Source organism: Bactrocera neohumeralis, chromosome 5 (genome assembly GCF_024586455.1).
Source record: "Bactrocera neohumeralis isolate Rockhampton chromosome 5, APGP_CSIRO_Bneo_wtdbg2-racon-allhic-juicebox.fasta_v2, whole genome shotgun sequence".
In the NCBI taxonomy this organism is placed as follows: Eukaryota; Metazoa; Arthropoda; class Insecta; order Diptera; family Tephritidae; genus Bactrocera; species Bactrocera neohumeralis.
The window spans coordinates 42,063,924-42,082,293 of NC_065922.1; the positions used below are offsets into that span (position 1 = coordinate 42,063,924).

At 34.4% G+C, this 18,370-nt stretch overlaps 1 protein-coding gene and 2 non-coding genes across 4 annotated transcripts in view; 2 read left to right on the forward strand and 1 right to left on the reverse strand.

The window, feature by feature from the left end:
* The window catches only part of LOC126759957 (otoferlin-like), a 137,613-nt gene that overhangs the window by 62,173 nt on the left and 57,070 nt on the right, over positions 1-18,370 (forward strand). For both annotated transcript variants that reach the window (XM_050475218.1, XM_050475217.1), the window contains exon 5: positions 10,007-10,077. In XM_050475218.1, coding sequence (XP_050331175.1) covers positions 10,007-10,077 — 71 coding nt within the window. The remainder of the gene's footprint in view (positions 1-10,006; positions 10,078-18,370) is intronic.
* On the reverse strand, positions 10,331-10,403 carry Trnar-ccu (transfer RNA arginine (anticodon CCU)). The gene has a single exon. It is a non-coding gene; the product is annotated as a tRNA-Arg (tRNA).
* Trnar-ccu (transfer RNA arginine (anticodon CCU)) lies at positions 14,617-14,689 on the forward strand. The gene has a single exon. It is a non-coding gene; the product is annotated as a tRNA-Arg (tRNA).

Below are 18,370 nucleotides of genomic sequence, written 5' to 3' on the forward strand. Positions count from 1 at the left end.
TTGTAAGAGTATCCTTGTAAAACAAACTTTTATTTGTGTAAAATTAGCAATCTTTGATTCGCTATTTCTCTGCTCGCCACCTTTTGCCCGCTTGTCAAAGATGTAACAACAAAGTAGCGATACAAGGGAGTATGCGGATAGACCATTAAAGTAGTATAATTGCATATTTTATGCTACCAAGTTTTGGTTCACAGATTTAAAAGAGTTTTACTATTATGAATGGCTGAAATGACAAATTACTGTCAAAAACTTAAAATCGAACATCCGCTTTTATTGATTTGAAACGCGTAGGACTTGAAAAATTAAATTTTGTATACAAAATACAAGGCTGAGGCGCTGAGGGCAACTGAAGAAGAAAAGTATTTCCTCTCCGAAGAAAGAATCGCAACATAATTTCACATATGTTCGTCAGAGAATATTACCGCCGCATCTCCGCAGGCAATTACCATTGCAAACGATCTGTCAAATATACTACTGTGATCAAATTGAAAGGTGAATTTTGTTTTATTTTTAAAATTTTTATTTATTCTTGCAAATCCATTTCATCTCCTTCAAAGTAATCCCTTCCCGCTGCAATACACTTATGCCAACGAATTTTCCAGTCATCTTTGAAAAATCCTCCGTCGCGATGGCCATCAGAGCCTTCTTCTAATATACTCGAAATTGAGTCAAAACAGTGTCCTCGGAGTGGTCTTTTGAGTTTGCTGAATAGCCAGATGTTGCACGAAGGTAAATCAGGCGAATACGCTGGTTTCGTTTTCTTTATACTTTTCCAGTTGACAATTTGTTTTTAAGGACCAGCAGTAATCTGTTATCATGTGTTGAAAGCATAAAAGAGTTGTCTTTAATTGCTTTTAGATTCAGGTGGATTTACTCTCATTTTTTTTCATTACAAATTCGTAAATTAGCGGAAAATTTATTCAGATGGTTGCGGATGGAGTCTAGCTTGATACCCATATTTTCTCTTAGCGTCTGAAAATTTGTTAGCATTTTTTGCACAATTCCTACATAATTTGATTTTATAGTTATCTAGAAACATTCGACTATAACACAAAACTTTTCATCGAATGCCTTTCCCGAACATGTCACGAACTATGGGTGTATCTTTCATTAATTGCTTATTAGCAATTCCATGTTTCAACTTTTCTTCCAATATCCAGAAATTTTCAACAAATGTAATTAAAATAAGAAGAAAGTGCCTTCTCTGTATACCGATACTTTTATATGTATATCCATTTCGAAAGCCTGAATTACTGATAGCGGAATAAAACCACACAAATACGTTTTTGAAAAACTGATCGGATAATGAACACAGATCTCTGATTAAAATACACTTTATCATTTTCAGAGTTAAAATGTTGGTGATCTATGAATAAAGTAGCCCTTCCTTACTTTTTATATTAGGTATATGCGAGCTAAGGGAAGTATTGTTCCGATTCAACCCATTTTTGATATACCATTCAAAGAGAAGGATTATTCCTTAATTTCAGTTAAACGTTTCAATTGATGAAACAAGTTTATGGCGATGATTGCCTATCCCGTAGCAGAGTGCACGAGTGGTTTCAACGTTTTCAAAGTGGTCGTGAAAACATAAATGACGATCAACATGTGGGCCAATCAAAATCCGTATTCATCGGAAATTCCATCGAACCTTTCCGTGAATTCATCAAAAATCAGCCGAAATCGTCATTGAAGTTCATGGAAATGGAATTGAAAATTTCCAAAACATCGATTTATCGCATTTTGACCAACATTTTTTGTTTACGAAAGGTGTGTGCACTGTTTGTTGCGCACAAATTGACTGATGATCAAAAATTGCTCAGAATCCAACATTCGAAAGCACGATTATTTGACCAAAAATCACATTTTAACCATTAATCACTCCCCGTATTCACCTGATAAGGCGACTTCTTCCTTTTTGGAAAAATGCAATTGCCCAAGAAAGGAATGCAGACGTAGAGGCCATTCAAAAGGCTTGCACCAGCATAGTGGCGGCCATACCTGCCAACGAGCTAAAACGGCCGTCCGACATGCCGTGCATAAACTGTATTGATGCAGCAGGAGACTATTTTGAATAAAGTAAATTGATTTTGCAAAACCCATTTTTTTTTAATTTTAATTTTTTTTTCATTTGTTTTTTTTTTAAGGCCTTTTTACTTTGGAACGCACCTTGTATATCACACATTAACCGACATTTTCGATTAAATGTCAACTATAGGTACAGGGGCTAAATATTCGTTTCGAACTGATTTTATTGAATTTGAACAATTTTTGATCATAATGTGGCATACTCTAAAGACATTATTCGTGCAAAGTTTTATCCCGTTATATTAATTAACGAATCAAGTGGAATTGAAAATTGTTGTTGTCCGATTTCGTCCATTTTCACAATGTAATATAAGAATGTAGGAAGAGTTTCACGTACTAAATTTTGTCGAAAACGGTTGGTCGGGTTCAGAGATATGCGATTTCACCAAAAAGTGGGCGGTGCCACGCCCATCGTCCAATTTCCACCACTGTTATATGAGAAGTGAGCGGGGTTATAATTCGATTTCATCCATTTTCACACAGTCGGTAAAAGTTCTTATAAGATTTGTTTTCGTTATTAGCTTAAGAGGATGGAGATATGTTTACGCCCTTGTTTTACAGAATTTTTGCCAAAAAGTGTCCCTTGCTACTTATGTCTTAATTTAGTGCCTAGTTATGGCACTTTATATCGTTTCGGTTAATGGCGATTTGTGGGCGTGGCAGTAGTCAGATTACGCCCATCTACGAACTCGTAATTACTTTTGTACTAAGTACAGCACATACCAAGTTACTTCGAGATATGTATATAATCTTTTACTCAAGTTACAGCTTGCACGGTCGGACGGGCAGTCAAAGGGATTTCAACTTTTCTCGTCATCCTGATCATTTATATAGTATATTATATGTATACGAGTATAACCCTATATCTATCTCGCTTAGTTTTAGGTGATACATACAACCGTTAGGTGAATAAAACTAAGCACTAGTTGCAAGAGTATAACAAATATCCTCCTAAGCTCAATAAAATTTCTTTAAAAAAGTTCATAACAGTCATCTAGATTCATATACAGACAAAACCGCTTTTAGCAATAAAATATTCAAATTTTTTATTTTTTATTTTAGTTGTTTCGGTATAAAATTCAATATTTGAATCATGGAAACTTCTGATTCACAAACTATTTGCATAAACAAATTTATTAATTTGATTTTTTTATATTTTTCTTGTATTACTTCTTTGAGCGTTTATTTCGATATTGGCTACTGACGAAATTTACACTCCAGCAGAACTCTCAAAAATTGATTAGAATTAAAATGGGGTGATTTGAATGATCTTATCAATTTGTTAAGTACATATTATAGTGACGAGAGCATCAACGTTTTCAGTTTTGTGACGTTGTCCTGCGGACAGTAGCAATCATCAAATACACCCTGCCAAGAAAGTATTGGGAATTCTTCATTTAAATCTAATATGATAATATGGTGACAGATAATTTTTTTTTTCCTAGGTTGGTACAACTGTCCTTAATTAAGATGCCAAAAATTAGCGCGATCTGCCAACCAGTGTATTTACAGCAGCTATTTATGTCAGTCGACCTCAGTAGTTTTTGTCGCATATTATAATGACCGAAGATATTGATCCACGTATTTGTTTTAAATTTTGGTTGCAGAACGAATTTCCGTGTGCCAATACTCGTCAAAATGTTCAGAAGGCTTTGGTATATATAACCCTATATCAAACTCTTTTAGTTTTAGGACTTACAAACAACCGTTATGTGAACAAAACTATAATACTCTCCTTGCAACATTGTTGCGAGAGTATAAAAATTTAACGTTGAAAAATTGTTGCCGAAAATAGCTGTGAGCTTGAGAGAGATTTCCCATAAATTGGAGATGTCAGACGAAAGCGTACGTACGATTATGCATGAAAAATTGGGCATTCAACTATACGAGGTGTGTTCAAAAAGTATCGCGAATTTTGTGTTTTTTCAAAAATTATTTATTTATTCATGAATATCTATTTTGTCCCTTTCAAAGTAATCCCCATGAGATATTATACACTTGTGCCAACGGTTTTTCCAATCTTCGAAGCACTTCAAAAAATCATTTTTTTTATCTTCTTCAGCTCCTCCTTCGATGCCGTCTTTATCCCGTCAAGAGAAGCGTAACGTCGTCCTTTCATGGGCCTCTTCAGTTTAGGGAACAAGAAAAAGTCACAGGGGGCCAGATTTGGGGAATACGGTGGCTGCGGCATCATTAGTGTGTTGTTTTTGGCCAAAAAGTCGCGCACAAGCAACGATGTGTGAGCAGGGGCGTTATCGTGGTGCAAAAGGTGTTTAGGTCCTCAGCAACTTCTCTAACTGTGATTCGACGATTGGCCAATACCATTTTCTCCACTTCATTAATTTTTACGTCTGTTGTTGAAGTGCTCGGGCGTCCGGCACGCTCTTCGTCGTTCACATCTTCTCGGCCTTCTGAGAACATTTTGTACCACCGATAAACGTTGCTTCGGTCCAAGGTAGCTTCTTCGTATGCCACAGTCAACATTCGGAATGCATCCGCGCACTTAATTTCGTTTTTCACACAAAATTCGATACAGGTTCTTTGATCCATTTTTTTGAATAGGTAAAAATCGAAGACGATCCAAAACACGTGCAAGCAAAGCAGCTGTCAACAATTAAATGAACATTCAAAATGGCCGAATTTGTCGGCATAAGTGAGAGACATGAGTACCAACATAACGCCACAAAAAATTCGAAATTCGAATATACGTAACCCGCGAAAATTCAAAATTCGCGATACTTTTTGAACACACCTCGTATACCAATTCCGTAATCCCTCTTTTAAATGATAATTTTTTTTTAATATTGTAATACAAGGATAAGCCCATGTTTGACTCAACAAATTTCATCTGAACCACTCCGTTACATTCCAGACATCCTCCAATCGTAACACCACCTCACCTCTTTACGGCTTACGGTTACTGTGTTAATTTTTGTCACACTAACTTACGTCTTTTGGGTTCGAATACAAAAAATACATACATCGTATGTAACTAATCCAATAAAATTTTTTGTGAATTCTGACGATAATTTTATGGTTTTAAGGGTTCAAAGGAATAAATTGGTAAAAAAATTATGCAGTACAATTATTGTGCAACGATGCGTGAGCAGGGGCGTTATCTTGCTGCAAAAGCCAATTTTAGTCCTTTAACCAATTTGGGGCCTACCTGAAGTAGATTGTATATTCCGCATAACTTGCAGGTAATCTTCTTTATCGACCGTGCGACCCTTTGGCGCGCTGTTTTCGCTCTTGGATGATTTGTGCCATATTTTTCGTATGTCGTATATTTTCTCACAATAATACAAGTATTTTTCGGCCAATATTATTATCAATTTATATTCATAATTTGGCACAGAATATTGCCCAAAGTAACGCTTTAATCTCCGAATAAATTGTTAAGATCAAATGACTATAGCATGTAGCTGCCATAATCGATGCAAGGTTTCGTGAAGATATCTCTAAAAATAAAAAGTTTTACATACAAGGACATATGTATATATTTTCAAATAACATAGATCAAATTCAACTTTCTCGTTTAAACTTTTAGCGAATAAAAAGTAAATTAACATAACATAAATACTTGAAATGTTTGCATGTTTGGTTAGTACATATACAAGGTCTGTCGCAAAAGAAACAGAACTTTTTAAATATAACTGTTTCTGGTGGCGCCACCTATTGGTGGGTATGTGAAATAAAGAGTTTGATCTCTTGTTGACATTTCGTAAAAATTTTAAGACAATTGGATAACTACAATCGATGTTATCGATCAAAAAGTGACAGCAGCTTTTGGTCATCGGTCGTAAAATGCAAAGAGCAAATATTAAATTTTGTTTTAAACTTTGGAAAACGTTTACTGAAACATTTCAAATGATGAAAAAAGTTTATGGTGATCAGTGCCTATCCCATAGTAATGTGCATGAGTGGTTTAAGCGATTCCAAGAAGGTCGTGAGGACCTCTGTGACGATCAGAAGTCGGTCGTCTTCAGAAGTTAAAAATAAAGACAATGCCGCTTTGTTTTTACGATTCCGAGGGTATTGTACACCGAGAGTTCGTCCCACCTGGCCAAACGATTAATGCTGTGTTTTACCTTGGTGTTATGAAGCGTCTTTTGTCACGCATTCGTCGTGCTCGACCACAATACCGTGAGGCAGGGTCCTGGCGCCTGTCGCACGATAATGCGCCGTGTCATCGGTCGACGCTTGTCACTGATATTTTGACAAAAAACTCCATATTAACCATTAATCACTCACCCTACTCACCTGATCTGACACCCTGTGATTTTTACCTATTTGGAAAACTTCATTTGCCCATGAAGGGACACTGGTTTCAGGACATTTCATCCATTTCGACGCCGATATTCTCAAGCATTCCGCAAAATTATCTTAAACACTCATTTGAATGGTAATTGACCGGGCTAAACGCTGTATCGAAGCACAAGGAAACTACTTTGAATAAAAAAATATAATTTTTGAAAAATATTAATTTTTTGTTGTTTTTTTTAAAAGTCCTGTTTCTTTTGCGACAGACCTTGTATGTATGTACATCACATTAAAAGCACGCAAGCACGAACAAATTGTTGATGTGGACCCATTCTAACTTGATGGCTTTGAAGTTTGCACAAAAAACTATCCACTTATACAGGAATTTGTTTGTGTGTTGTGCATGAAAACACGCAAGCCAGTCAAATGCTGAATGTGGCTACGTCTGAATATACTCCAAGCTGAGTTACACTCAAAATTAAAATAAGATTGCAGATACTTCAAATATGTGAACTGGATTGCAAGGCTAGTCAACTAATTTTCCCGTGTAGTGAGTGTTAAGTTAGATAACTAGCAAATATAGATAGTAATTAGTACTATAACTCTGTAACCACAGTTAGCGATAACTAAGTGCATGCCCAGGTTCTGATGTGCTAATTTAAGGGCTTGTTGTTCTCAAAAAGTCTTAAAAAAATGCTTTCCAAAACTACAGTTTATTTAACATTTTCATTGACGACTATTTGACTGGAGTACTACCTTATTTTAATTAAACTATTGGAGACGAAGTTAAACGAAGGATTAATTATAATAAAGATATTACCATTTGGCGAGGTACACTTGAATTTCAGATGCTGGTTAGCTTATATTGGATGTCCATAGCAATTAACTTTCACACTTAAATTTATAAAGTTAAATCATATGTTGATAGATTTATAATAAATAGAGTCAACTGGCATCACGGAATATCTTGGAATTGGACGTAGTTCCAGTGTTCAATTTGGATATTGAAAATTAAAAGTAATGCAATAGTTTTATTCACCTAATAGCTGTTGTCCTAAAACGTATAGAGATAGATAATAAAATAAGCAATTGATATATACGTATCGTGATGAAACTTGGTACAAGTGTTCCTTGATGCTCTAAGGAGGTTGGTTTTGCAGATAGCAAATTGAACCGTAGCAAACGACCAGAAAATGCCAATATAAGATAAGCTGTAAAGTGATAAACTATGTAAGTATAGTTTCAAAATTCAATTTTTGTGCAGATAATCAACGTAGAAGAAGTCATCGGTAAAATTAAAAACAAATGGACGATATTCGCCCTCTATGTAGGCTGCCTTTTATATATAAGGACTTGGAAACGCTGATGTTGAAATCAAGAAACTCACAATTTTATCGTAAAGTTTGACATTTTTGTTGGAATGCTTTCTTAAAAAGGTTTTGACATATTGTATTGTTTACAGTAATTTAAAGTATACATCTCGGTCAAAAAATAGCATTACATCGCGATAATTTTTACGAGGTTATTTTTTACAACTTTCGATGTGGATTAACGCAGCAATAGTATATCAATGAACTTAATTCAACTTTTGACGATAATGCTCCATCAAGAACCGGTGCTTGCCGAAAGTATGGTGGATCTAATCAAGGTCGTAGATCAATCCAAGACTATTTTCGTGAAGGTCGCCCAAAATCAGTTCTTGTTCCGGAAACTATTGATGCTGTTCGCAAACTAATTTTGCCAAATCGTCTTGACCTAACGTGAGATAAAGACAACAATAGGCATTAGTGGGACTAGCATACATTCAATATTGATTGAACATTTCATTGTAGAAAAAACTTTCTCGCGAGATCCCACACAATTTACAGGTATTGATCGCTAAAAAAGGCTCCTGTCGTTTGGCCGAGAGAAATGTTAAAAAAAATACTATAACGATGCTTCAAAACATCTCTATGACAACGTGACAAATGGTGAATATTGGATTTATACGAAGGAGCTCGAAAGTGAACCGTAGTCAACTGTATGGGTGTTTCAAAATGAGACGAATCTAACAAAAGCTGGTTGACTACAGAGCACTGCTAAAAAAATGGTTGCTTGCTTTTTATAATAACCGAACATGCCGCAACCGTAGCACTAAAACAATGCAGAACAGCAAATTTTGAGTGGTATTTATCCATTTGTTTGCCAATTGTCTTTTAAGAAATCAGGAAAACCAACCACCGAAGACGGATCACTCTTCACCGCGAGAATGCTAGGGTGAAACTGGTGGACAAAGGACGAGTAACCACACTCTGTATTGATTTTCGTTATTCTTGTTTGAAATGGGTAATGACGAACGTAAATCTTTCCTAAATTAGTCTCTGACTTGGCTTCAATTTACCGAGTACACATTAGTATTAAATGAAAACAAAATTAGTCCAGATCATATACACAATTTTAAGATTTTTCCACTCCTATCTGTTCTATGCCTAATATACCCCTAAGTACGATGTTTTCATTTGTATCTTAAGGGGTTAAATGGGTTTACGGTTTTCAAAACCTCGAATTTTTTATTGTCTTATTAAATTCTACAACACCTCTAGAATATTGTCTTAAATTTTCAAGTTGATCCGGGTAGTAGTTTCGGAGACACAGCCTTGATAACTTGTGCACTCGAGACTAGCTAGGCTAAATGCGCTGTCTTTTAACGCGTTTTTGTTCGAAACTTTGTTTTTAAAATCGCAAGATTTCTCGAGAACTATTCATCCGATATTCATGAAAATTTAGAGAGGTCTTTGAAATACAATTTTTAAAGACTTCAACGAAAGATTTTTTTCGATTACAACTATTTGAAAAAAAAATGTCAAAAATTTTAATTTTTTTGTAGAAAGTTGTTTTGCTTCGCCCAAGTTTTAAGTTAAGATTTTAACTAAAACACATATTTTTTTACTTTAGATAACTCTGTAAGGAGTTTAAAATAGTTTTTTCCATAAATTTCAGAATTTCTTTGTTAATAGTGTATGTTTGTCACAATAAAAAATTCTAATAAAATATTTCATTTCTCGTATGAGAAAAAAATTGTTGAAAAAATGCTGAAATATCTTTATATGTGACCTGGTCTACGGAAAGGGGGCTTAGGTGTCAAAAAATCAATTTTCACTTTTTAGTTGATTCGGATGGAAGATGAGATTTAACAGCTGTTTCCCAGAAAACTAGTTTTCGCACGTTAGCTCCCTTTTCGTAGACCAGGTCACATATAAAAAAACAAGTTCTAGATAAAAACGTCGCTTAATATTTTTAATTAAAAATAAGTCAGGACAATTAAAAAAAAATTTAAATGAAGTTTTTGTGCGAAATAATTAACTATTGCTTCATGGAACTCATGACACAAGATAATAGTTTGAACAGTTTGACATTTCACAGCTCTCACATGGTTATATAAAGTACACTATTAAAATAACTGACTAAAATGTTGGCAAAATCTAAGCGAAAATATTGGCTAAAGTTAGTATATTTCTTCCAAATAGGTGACTTATCAGTATATGGTATATATACATAAGTAAGTAGATATTCACTTACGAACATACATACATATTTACGCAAAGTATGAAAAATTATTTTTAACATATACATATATATATAAACAAATTACTTTAACTGTATTTCTCCATTGGCGCAGGTTTAATCAGCGCTGGCTACATACGAGTTGAAGACCAATTGGTGGATATATCGTCCAACAAGCCAATCCAGGTAAATAAACATTACATAGTATTAGAATTATCCATAGGTGCTTTCAAATGAAAATGAAATGTATGTATATGTATGTGTATAGCCGTAATACACGCATTGGTTCAAAATATATGTACATACATTGAATACAAATATGTATGTATGTATAAACATACATATTTATATACTATATTCCCCTAATAAATAAAAAAAATGTATATTACATTTATTTTAATTTTAATTAATTAAAAAAAAACAGACAATGCTGAGTTAGTACCCCAGATGGGACTCGAACCCACAATCCCCGGCTTAGGAGGCCGGTGCCTTATCCATTGGGCCACTGGGGCTTGCCATATTATGTAGCCAGAATACATACAACAACGCAAGGCAAATATAACAGCACACACGAGAATTGTGACGACAGCACAGTGCACGGAAGAAAATCGAATACACGAAGTATCACTTACGTACGCTTCATTTCAGCAGAAAGGCGAAAAATAAATAATAACGAAACACAGCTGCTGATAAACAAGCGAAAGCGTTCACCACACAACAGCAGACAATAGCAAAGTTGGCCGACGTCATTGCACGCTACACTCACACAATGCAACGCTACATCGATTTACCTTCAATTGTATATGCTAACGAACGAGTGTATTGCGTGTATTGCTTGTCGTGCGAGTAGCGAACAAGCAGTGTCGGCAAAGCGTGCGCGCCAATCGTAGCTAACAGCATGCGTATAAGAAAAGTATACATAGTAGGTACATGCATATAAGTGCGAGTATATATATATTTGTACGTATAGTTAGAGAGACCGTGTGCCATTTGAGAGCATACATTGTACAGTGTTGTATAATAGTCGAGCACAACACAAGAGCACACAGCAGTCTACTGAATGAACAATGCTCTTAGAAGTTCAATAAAAGAAGTAAAGCGAAATTCCCCATTACGGGCAGTCCTCATAGACGGATAGCTCCCATAACTGGACAAATTTTATGAACGCGACGTTTTCATTATTATTTTCATAAGAAAGCAATTCCTATAACCGGACATGAGTACGTTCCAATGACCGAAGACGGACTCTATATTGGTAACATTTCGCTGAAGTTATATCTGATAAACAGACAAGATTTCATACAATTTGTCAAGAAACTTGTGTAAAATTAATAATTCCCGTTATTTTTAAATTCTTATTATTTTTTGTTTTCAATATTTTGACACAGTTTGTTTTAAGAAAAAAATTGATTAAATGAGCACAGCTAACAAATTGTCTTGCGCTGGTGCCGTCTGGTTAATACCAAAATGTGAGAACATACATAGTTATTCGAAAAAACTGAACTTCACAGAGACTTGTAGAACTTATTATGTCTAACATTTTATTTTTAAGATGTTTATTATTGCCATAGTTCCCTTAATTTCTGGTACGATCCGAAATGGTCCTTTGCGAATCTTACAGTCGATGTCAGAAAAAATACATTATATAAAAATAGGAGAACATAGTTATTCCAAAAATTGAACTTCTTGTAAAATCTACATTTTAACTTTTAACTACGAGGAATGGTCATAGAACATATATAGTTCTTTCCATAGGTTTGGAAAATCCTTACAAGACATTTATAGGTTAAGTAACCAGTTAAATACCAAAAGCGCTACCAGAGATTACTGTTAAAGTTTTGATGAGTTTCTTCAGGCCCTAATTAACAAATCTAACCGAAACTCGCACGAGCTGATCGTTCACATATTTCTTAGGCAAATACTCTATTAGTTTCCGGTGTATATACATATGTATGTACATATTTATATGTGTATATATGTTAGTTTCCGCGCTGATTCGTTCAATGTATTGGGGTTTCGATGACTTAAGGTAGTAGTCTGGTAACTTGGGTTCAAAAAATCGAATTTTTTTTTTGCTTAATTTGAAAGTACAATGTCTTGAGAATATACTGTGAAAATTTCAGACAGAAATTCGAAATATTTCGGCGGTTATAACGAGTTTCCTAGAGCGCCTCGGAGTAAAACTTTAAGGTTGTTGAACTTTAAACGCGTTTTTCTCAAAACATTGTTTTTCTGGTCGGCCCGGGCCCTAACTTTTTTTCTATTGAAGCGATTGCTTTCAAATTTTAACAGGCTGTTCTACACACCTATAGTTCCCGTCGCCACTAACGAGAATTTTTTTCATCCCTAACTTTTTATTTTACACCCCTTTCATTGCTAAAATAAATGGACTTTTTGTTTCAAAGTCCGCCATTTTTTATTTACCCTTGAAATTTAACTTCAGTAGTTCCGACCAGAATGACGTGTCTATAGATTAAGAAGAAACAAGAATATTTGATTTTAGATAACATTAAGAGCCAAAATCACCCGGGCCACCCACATGTGCATCTATTTTTTGAGGTTCCAACTTCGAGTGACAATGATAACAGTTATAAAGTATTAAATTTTTTCAAATAACTTTTTTTTTATATTTTCAATATGTAAATAAAAACACTCTAAATATTCAAGATAATTCATTTTTATTTTCCTATAAAAAACCACCCTCCAAAGAAGTCATGAAAATAGGCATAAGTTACCAGACTACTACCTTAATAGATTTGTTCATTTCGTTTGTGTTGCTAAAAATTATATTTACGGCCCAGTTTGAATCACATTAGATGTTTATTTATATATGTATGTATTTAAGTACATATGTACATATCCAAAACGCCAAAACAAATTATTACCAAACACATATAACATTGCAATAAAAACGTATGAATTGATACTAACTTAGTCCAGTCATTATAGTAAGTTCACCTCGGAAATCGATATACCCATTTATATGTATGTAAATACTTGTATATTGAAAATTTCAGACAGAAATTCGAAATATTTCGGGAGTTCCCTATAGCGCCTCAGAGTTCTCTCTCTCGGAGCTGTTGAAATTTAAACGCGTTTTTTTTTAAACATTGTTTTTCTGGTCGGCCCGGGTCCTAACATTTTTTTTCTACTTAACCGATTTCTTTCAAATTTTAACAGGCTGTTCTACACACTTATAGTTCTCGTCGGTACTAGCGAGAATTTTTTCAACCCTTTCTTTGCTAAAATAAAAGGACTTTTTTTTTCAAAGTCCGCCATTTTGTTATTTACCCTTGAAATTTAACTTCAGTAGTTCCGACCAGAATGACATGTCTATAGATTAAGAATAATCAAGAATATTTGCTTTCAGATAACGTCAAGAGCCAAAATCACCCGGGCCACCCACGTCCATTTTTGTGAGGTTCCAACTTCAAGTGACAATAATGATTGTAATAAAATATTAAATTTTTTCAATACTTTTTTTTACTTATATTTTGAATATGTAAATAAAAACACACATATTCAAGATAATTAATTTTTATTTTCCTATAAAAAATCACCCTCTAAAGAAGTCATGAAAATAGGCATAAGCTACCAGACTACTACCTTACGTCTCCACTTTTTCATCCCGAACTAATGTTTTCTGCAAAAGAAAATCTCTTTTATTAAATTTAACAACGTTTATTCCAAGTTTTGTTTTCCTAAAGCATAATTATGCATTTTAAGAAACAAACATTCAAGCACAATGACAATGTTAACGAGCTGTTTTTTTGATTTTTTTGTACCCTTTTTGCTAATTACACAAATTAAGAACACTGTTGGGTTATGAAAAGTTCTTAAATATAATCTATTATCTTTTAAATTTTCGGTTTGAACATTCAGGATGATAAAGTTGTCTCAAAAACATTGGTAGGGTGCGTTGAACACAAAGTATTTTACAGACATATTTTCAATGGGTAAAACGAATTCCGAGACACACCTAATTTAAGCTTTAATGATGTATTATGTACTAACTGAAATCTACTCGTTAAGGTGAATTTAAATTGTAATTGTAATTGTGTATCGCAATGTTGAGCCACGGAGAGCAATGTTAGAAATAAAACGCTGGAACTAACCACTCACTACTCACCAGCTTCGATAACGAACGCAAAGAGATGTGCTGTTAAACTGTTATGTGGCATGGAACGTACTTTAATTAAAATATACTAAGTGTGTACATACAAACATACATATACGTTATGTATATAATATAAAAAAAATTATTATCTATATATTTTGCACTTAATAGCAATAACAATTTTAACTAAATTCTATTCATTGGCTTAAAATTCGTGCAAGTTTTGAATTTTTCTGCTTGACCTCTTCGTTATTTGAATGGTTTGACCTTTTCCAATTATGCCAAAACATTGGTTTCAACAAAGCACACCGCTATAGTGGATTTTGACAAGCCACTTTTATTTTTTTAGGGGTTTCAAAAACAGTTTTGACCATTTGTTTGTATTTCAAAATGTATTGAGGTGTTGTGCTTGTTTTCAGTTGCTAATAATAATTTAGAAACACATCAGTAAGCACGAATGTTCGCGATGATCTATTCGTTATTTTTCTCCTTTGAGTTTTTGTTTTTGTTGCTGTTGCTTGTATTTAATTTTATAATTAGTGATCATTTTTGGTTCTTGTGCATGTTCCGCGTAATGAAAGAATTTTCGGTTATAATACTTATTAAGAGCCCCAGTGGCCCAATGGATAAGGCATCGGCCTCCTAAGCCGAGGATTGTGGGTTCGAGTCCCATCTGGGGTAAAGCAAAAATTAGGTTTTTTTATACAATAAAAATTTGAATGTGTGAAAGTAATTAGAGAAGTAGAAGGGGGCGAACAGAGAAGCGTTAATTAATTGAGAATTTAAAAAGTAAAAATTAGTGCAATTTCAGTCTGTTCGTTGTCGTTATGTATTTAATTAATGTGGTAATTATTACATCAGAATAATAAGACGATGACGAGAATATCCATCCTGAATATGCAATTATGACAAATGTGAGTAAATTAATTAAAAACTCTTCGAACCCCTAATAAGTCATTTAAGCTTAAATTAGGTAAGAATCACGGAATTCGATATACCCATACTGTAAATACTTGTATATTGACACCCTAAAGTTGTCTCAAAACCTACATATGGTAGGTATACCCTATACAAGTATTTACAGACATATAAATGAGTTTATCGAATTCCGAGATGAACTTACTATAATGACTGGACTATTAGTGAGTATAAATTTATAAAAATAATTACAAAAAACAAGCCAGCGTTGCATTCAGAGAGCGGCATTTGCGTCCTATCTGAGTATGGAATGGAACTCATACAGTTAGTTAGGTATTTATTTTTATATCATGAAAAGAGTATATTAAGTTTGCCCCGAAATTCTAGGTAGGTACATACATATGTACTATATACCGTGATGAGATGAGTCGGCTAAGCCATGTCCGTTTATCCGTCCATCTGTATATACGCCAACAAGTCGCTCGGTGTTTGAGATATCGATCTGAATTCTCGCACATTTCTCATTAAGAACTTGCTCATTTCTGGCAATCGCCGATATCGAACCACTATAGCATATACAAACGAATAGGTTTTTTTCGTTTCGTGCTCTAGAAAAATGGTTGATAGACACCTCTAAGTAAGGCTCTCCAAGTATGAGCTCTTATTTTGTAGGAAATTTAAAGCTCGACAAATTATCTCTTATGTTTTTTTCATAAATTTAACCGTTTGAAAGATACAAATTTTTTTTTTATTTTTAAATTTTGTAACTGAATGAAAACACATCATTTTAAATGACAATGCTCATAGGCTTCTAGAAAGTTTACTACTCTACAAAAATTATTCCTTCGTCTTTTTTGTTATTTTGTTTGTTTTTTCTTTGAAAGGCATTGATGTTTGACGATGACTATTGCGTAAACGCTTAACTTAATTGAAAGTAACCTTAATTCGAATTGAAAATTATTTTATAAAACATAGCCACGTCAACACGTTTTCCTTTGGATAGAAATCGTAGGCAAACACTTGTTACGTTTTTAGATTTAATTACAAATGGTGTTCCACCTATTTTCCTACTTTTTAAAGGCAAAACACAGAAACTTTAAATTTAATAAGGAGTTTTTATTATCTTTCGAAAGAACATTCTTTGGAATTTAATTTTTGAAGATTATCTCTTTCAAATGTTGGCCACGGCTACATCTCAGATGGTCCATCCGTTGAGTCCAATTTTCGATCCAAGGCCTGAATCAAAGTGGGATTGTCAGCATGAACTTTATGCTTCACATATCCCCACAGGATAAATTCTAACCGTGTGATATCATACGATCTTGGTGGCTATTCGACCGACCCGAAACGTGAAATTATCTGCTTACCGAAGTATTCTGTCAATAAATTCATTGATTGATGCGAGGTGTGGGAAGTGGCGCCGTCTTGTCGAAACCAAATGTCGCCGGGATCACGAGTTTCAATTTCAGGCATCATGTAGTCAGTTATTACGGTCGCCATCGACCACCCGACATCATTTTTGAAGAAATAATAAGACCGACGATTCCAAACCTTGAATCTCTTCAGTTTACTTTTTGTCCCAAATGCGGAAATTTTGCTTATTTACATACCTATTGACTCTGAAGTGGGCCTTATCACTGAACAAAATTTGTCTCGAAAACGTCGGATCTTCCTTGAACTTTTCAAGAGACCATAGAGCGAAGCGATGTCGCTTGGGAAAGTCGAGCGTCTTTAGTTCTTACACAAGCTGTATTTTGTGCTCTTTTAATTTAAGATCTAGGCGTAAAATGCGCAAAATCGTTTAATACGTCAGTCCGAGTTACTGTTGTACACTCTCAGCTACGAGCTTACGGTTATTTTCTTCACTGCGTGATGGACGTGGTATATTCGGTCGAATATTATCCAATAATGAATGTTGGTTCTTAAGATTGATGATGGTGTTACGAATAGTACGCTCCGTAGACCGAATATGTTAACCATAAGTTGAACAAAGCACGCGAACACACTTTCTTTATAGAACGTTAATTTTCGTTATAAAGTAAGGCCTTCCATGATGAAATGCCAAACCATACTTAACAGAAATAACATGACAGCTTGACACGACTCCCACGTTATCTGTCAAAAAAGGCTATTGAAAAAAGTACCTCTACTTGGATCATCCATTGCATATAGTTGCTATAAGAAATGCAGCTGTGAAGGGTTTTATAACGGTACGACTTACATATAGTAGTTGATTCGATGGTACTATGCACAGAATCAGGGGACTTGGTTAATAAGGAGTTTTTTTCGTCAAAAATCCAAAGATTCTTATAAATAGCTATCTTTATTTCAATACATCCACGTTTGCCGTTTTTTGACACAAATTATTGTCCGATGAAGACAACTTTTGGGCGTATAATATGAATAACCTCACACACTAAATTTGACTTCACATTAGGTGGGCAGCCCACGCCTTTTGTCCAATTTTTACGCCTGCTTTTATAAAGTTCGTCCCTAACAACCAGGTTTTGAAATTTATTGATTGTGGCGCATTTATCTCACTTTTAGTAGTCTTCAACATAACAGTTATAGTGAGTGGGCGTGGTTATGATCTGATTTTACTCGTTTTCACATTGTATAAAAACATTTAGGAAGCTTTCTTGAGTGGATTTTGAAAGCTTTTTGATTTTTAGCTCAGGGTTCTCTGGCAACTGCGATCTCCGCGCCAAATCACAAATTATCTTAACTTAAGTTTAGATAAAAAGTTTTCGAGCCGAAGCCAAGCAAAATGTAAGCGAAACGCTGAAAGCAAAGCATTTATTGTGGCATACCCTTTGTTTTCTGCGCTTCTTTGTTTCAGTATGAACTGTCAGGCAAAACGAGGAAAGTTGTATGTCAATGGGCCTTTATACTCTGTAGCAACATGTTGCGAGAGTATAAAAAATAGACCGAATTCAGCACCATCATAAATATTTTTGAGCAAAATAACTTTTGTTTTTGTTTGTGGGATTAATACTAATATCAGTTGTAACAATGCAATGAAAGTTTCTGCTGAAATGTAAGTGCATACTCCACAGATGTCGGTGCATATATGGCAAATGAGTATAACGGAAGAAGTGGCAGCAATCCAATTTCCGCAAATTGTTGAAACTTTTTTCTCTTGGTGCATTGAAAACTCATAATTAAAAGTTAAAGTGCCTAGAGTTAGAACAATTGTTTGTTGGGCATGGAAAAGTACTTATGAACATTTACACATGCATATGTATGTACATATGTACTTATATAATATATGTATATAGTTGTTTATATATACACACTTATGCCTTTGCTTTATTATTAGAAAAGCAAATCAAATCGCCGGAAATAATTCGAATTTCAATACCCCTCGAAGTATTAAGTTGGCTAATTAGCTTTTAGCAGCGATGAACTTCGAATGTGCACGGACAGCAATTTCATGCTTAAGTA